The sequence below is a fragment of the Cajanus cajan genome, chromosome 2 (genome assembly GCF_000230855.2).
Source record: "Cajanus cajan strain Asha chromosome 2, NIPB_CcT2T_4, whole genome shotgun sequence".
In the NCBI taxonomy this organism is placed as follows: Eukaryota; Viridiplantae; Streptophyta; class Magnoliopsida; order Fabales; family Fabaceae; genus Cajanus; species Cajanus cajan.
Genome location: NC_138518.1, coordinates 112,971 through 117,708, shown reverse-complemented (window position 1 = coordinate 117,708; position 4,738 = coordinate 112,971). Strand labels below are relative to the sequence as shown.

Sequence of the window (4,738 nt, the reverse complement as noted above, 5' to 3'; positions counted from 1 at the left end):
GATATTGTAGGTGTGTTTGAGAATGAGTCACGTGTCCTCTTGGACGGGGTTACAAAAATATAACTATTTATTAATTATATTAGATAGTGAAATTATTTATCTTGTACAAATTTTGGGAGGTTAAGCGGAGAGCAGGAATGAATCGAAGATAGAAAAGAAAGGAAAGCAGCACAAAAGAAGAGTGATAGGAAAAAAGATGAGCTGCTGCAGCACTAGTGCGGGTGCCCTAAGGCTAACGGCTGCTATGGCGGTCAGCGTTTCCCCCAATTGCAATTGCAATTGCAATTACTCATCGATGAAGAAGACGGCGACGATGGCAATTCGAGCAGCGAAAAGCAATATTATTAGGTGCGAGGTTGCTATTAACGCGGTGGAAGAGTCGACGACGTCACAGATTGGAGCGCGGGTTAAGGTGAAGGTGCCTTTGAAGGTATACCACGTTCCCAAAATTGGCGAGCTTGACCTTACGGGTATGGAAGGTGAGATCAAGCAGTACGTTGGGCTCTGGAACGGTAAGCGAATCTCCGCGAATCTTCCTTACAAAGTGCAGTTTGTCACCGACATCCAAGGTCGTGGTCCTGTCAAGTTCTTTGCCCACCTCAAGGAAGATGAATTTGACCTTGTTTAGTATGCCTCCCTTCATTATTATAAAACTATAAATAATCGTCTGCACTGTTGTTGTATTGTATGTAATCCACCTCCCTTGTTAACTATTTCCTGCAATTTTACTTCCCTGAATTTTGACTCCATAATAAATGATATTTTCGTTGCGCTTTTTTCTAAATAACGTCTTTCCAACTCTACACATCTGCGATGCCACAGATGTGAGTAAGAGAGGGTTTTATTTTAGAGGAATCATATGAATGTCTCTCGTTAACTTCGGTTTGTTTGATAAAATTCCTAGACGACCAAGGTTTACATAAAACCTTGTATTCCCCTCCCTTCGCCATCCTAACATACTTTAAAGGTGTAGCCTGGATCATATGAATGTCTCTCATTAAAGGTGTAGGCTTGATCATTTTAATGGTTTTGTACTAAATTATAATTTTTTTAATTATCTGTTAAAATATTTATTTTAGTCATTTATTTTTTAAAATTAGGTATATTTGGTTCTTTTAAAAGGATGTTTTTCGATTTTATAACATAATTTTGAATATTTTTTTGACATATTCAAAATGTGATATTTGGCTCATTGAACTAATATGAAAACTATTAATCTCAACTAATCTCCAAACCAAAAAAAAAAAAATATAAGCATGATGAAAATGAGTTTAATGAACAATTGAAAAATAAAAAACTAATATTATTTTATTTTTCTAGTTGCTCGTGAAATTTATTTTTCAATGTGATTTTTCAACATGTTATGAAGTTTGTTTTACTTTGAGTATCAATTGAGTTCTATAATTATCATGCGAGCAAATTTAATGAGGTAAGTTTTATGTCATAAAATTTAAAATTATGTCTTAAATTTGAAAATAATTAGTGTTTTTATATGATTAAATTAACTTAAATTTAAAAGATAAAGAATCTTAATAATTCTTTTAAAGATAAAAGACTAAAATGAATCTTAAAAATAAGTTAAAAAATATAATATAATCTATTATTTATTCATTTAATAAAAGCAATGGTATCCTTCAACAAATATGTCTTTTGAACCTATGATTTAGTTCACTTTTAATGTTCCACCTTGTGGTTTTTAAATGTCATATCTGTTGTTCTGTTATCACTGTTAATGAGAGAATGCCTACTCATCTTATATTGATAGGCAAGCACCTTTCCCGAGTATTGCTCGCTGATATATGAAATTTTATCGCATGTTCATTTAACAATAAATATAAATAGATTTAATTATTTGAATTATATGTTTCATTGGCGTATGGCCGTTATTTTGATCCAATAAATCAGCTGGAACAAAGAATACATAGCATAAATAAATTAGGGTTTTACTCCTATGTCATGTTTATAAACTCTGCCTTTTCATGTTTCAATGATGACATGGAGGATTGGTTGAAATTTTTTACGTTTCAACAAAGTCGAAGATTTGTGTGTTTTCCTTCCAATGAGTTTAATTGTGTAATGTATTGTGGGATGACTTATTATCCAAAGTAGTGTCATATTACTTGTATTGTTATTGTTATGGAATGCTCTCCTGTTAGCTTCGGTTAATAAGTTACTGTTTTGATACAAGCACTAAACAATTGAGATGGATTAAATATGTTTTGTCTTCTCAAATAGTATTTTTTTTTATCAAATTTAAAATTAATTTCTAGAGCTGTAATTTGATAAAATTAATTATCGTTATGCCCAAATGTAGATAATGAATCAATCACACAAAATTCAATAATTAAAATCCTTTTTGTACTTGTCTGAGGGCACACTCGTAATCTTCTGGGGTGTGAGAGGGCCGAACGGGAGTTTCAGGTAGATTCTTCAGAGGGAGGGGGGAGGTACCTGCAAAAGGCACTCCGACGCTCAAGTCAGGATAAACACGATTTTCTAGGGTAATAAATGAACAGTGACATACCTCGTTACGTGTGACCTATTTATAAGACCTGACATGGGCCTGAACGTGGTGGGCCTTCTCTGACACTTACCAAATTAGGTAATACGATGTTAATCGGCGGGTTATGCCTTAATTGTGCTTTGTCCCTTGTTAATCATGATCGCCGTTCTAATTATTGTCTCTGTTGACCTTTAGCCAAGCCGATATGAAACGGTCGAGACGTCGTCTTCGGCGTCTGGCCGAGCTGACAGGGGAAGGATGTGGTTCTCGGTCCCTTGCCGAGCCGAAGTGATATCTGATCTGATAGGACATGATGTACCGGTCCACGTGGCCGATCTACGAGCCGAAATAATGTCTGAGCTGCGTCAATATCTGATAGGACATGACGTGCCGGTCCACGTGGCCGATCCACGTGGCCGACAGGACCCTTCCGGTACACAAGCCCCCCAGCCTTGAGGAGTGTAACGACGCAAAGGGTAGAGTTGTCTTTTCAGTTGTGACAGTTGATGTGAAGGGGGCAGTTGTAACTGTTAAGTATTAATTGTAGGAATGGGGAAAGTCGTAAGCGTTGAGTAATGATCGTGGGACTATGAAAGGTTATAATCGTTGGGAATACACGTTGGAATATGGAAGGTTATAACCGTTGGGTAATAATGAGGGAGATTTGAAGAGTTGGAGCTTGTGGGTCGTTAGATCAATTTGATCCAATGGTTCTAATCAGAGCAGCAGTTATCCATTTTTTTTTTGAAAGTACTATAAATAGGGGTGGTGGGGACCAAGTCTTAGCGTGTTTACTTAGTTGTAGTGTGCAAGTGCTCCGAGTCGACGCAAAGATCAACTTTGGGTGCGAGTTACCGACCGAGGCCGACATCCGATTAAGGTACGTTTCGATGGTTGATTTAAATATAGATGTAGAGGATAGGGTTTCCGAGGCAGGTTCCACTGGAAGTAGTAAAGCTATCTCTGTCGAGGTGGGTTCGCGTGAGTCTTCTCACCGAGAAGCTTCGGATTCGACAACACAGAAATCGGCTAGTATAGAAATTATCGAGGGGTTTGAGCAGTCGCCAAGTGCGGAGGAAGCTTCTTCCCTCGAGATGATTGAGGGCCGACCGAATACTCGCCGAGCCGGTCCGGCTTCTCGTCAATTCGGCCCTATAGAAGTTCCTGGTTATAGATGGGTACATGGGGAGTTGGGCAGTGTATTTTCTCGGTATACCGATAAGAGTTCGATTGCTGTGCTATTCGACGCGGAGAACTTTGTTACTCTTCCTAAGAATGAGGTTCCATCCGATTTCTTCTTCGATCCATGCCGGAACGACGGATCATGGGAATCGGATTTTGTGTTTCTTGGCCGAGGGCGGTGTAAATACCACTTCTTTTTTGTGTATGATTACTTGTTTCGTGATTTGGGGGTGACTCTTCCTTTTGACAAGTTTTTTATGGGTGTGCTCCGTTTGCTCAATGTTGCGCCGACCCAGTTGCATCCGAACAGTTGGGCCGTGATGCAAGGGTTTCGGCAATTGTGTTTGACACTTGGTATCGAGCCGACTCCCCATCTGTTCTTGTACTTTTACTCGTCTCGGCCTACGAAGAAGGCAAAATGGCTGTCGTTGGTTCGGGCGGAGCATTGTTTACTTCAGCCGTTCACGACCTCCTATAAAGGATTCAAAGTGAGATTCTTTAAGGTGATGATTCGGCCAGAAAACGGCAACAAGTACTTTTTTGATGATGCAGGAAATGCCTTGTTTCCTTTATATTGGACTCGGGCGCCGAGAAAATATGACGTGGTGTCGAAGTCCAAGATGTCTACTGAGGAGAAAGCTAACTTGGAAGTGTTGGAGACGCTGCCACGGCCGTTGCCGTGCCGAGATCTCGTTCGTCTTACGAAATCAGCCCAACCTGTTGATGATTTAATTGGTATAGTGTCTGTCCTTTATTTGAATTCCTGCGTTGCCATTGATTTTGACTAGTGTTTGTGCAGGTATCATGGCGAACTACAATGACGACTTGGATATTCGTGCCCTGATCCAAGGCCGAGTTGCAAAGCAATCGGCTCCACATGGAGAGAACCGGGCTCCGGCCCGTGAGACGGTTCGGCCTCAGTCGCAGCCGAGGGAGAAGAGCAACCAGGATGTTCACAGGGTGAAATTGAACAAGAGAAGGGCTGAGGCCGAGGCTGAGGCGCGCCGGCAAAAGCAACAGAGGGTGCCCGCGCTTGTGGCCCCTCAGGGGCTT

The 4,738-nt window shown here is 40.3% G+C and overlaps 1 protein-coding gene across 1 annotated transcript; it reads left to right on the top strand.

The window, feature by feature from the left end:
• Positions 1 to 244: 244 nt before the first annotated feature.
• Positions 245 to 628, top strand: FTRA2 (ferredoxin/thioredoxin reductase subunit A (variable subunit) 2). Its single transcript, XM_020351139.3, has one exon. The coding sequence runs from the start codon at positions 245 to 247 to the stop codon at positions 626 to 628; it is 384 nt and encodes a 127-aa protein (XP_020206728.2).
• Positions 629 to 4,738: the final 4,110 nt, after the last annotated feature.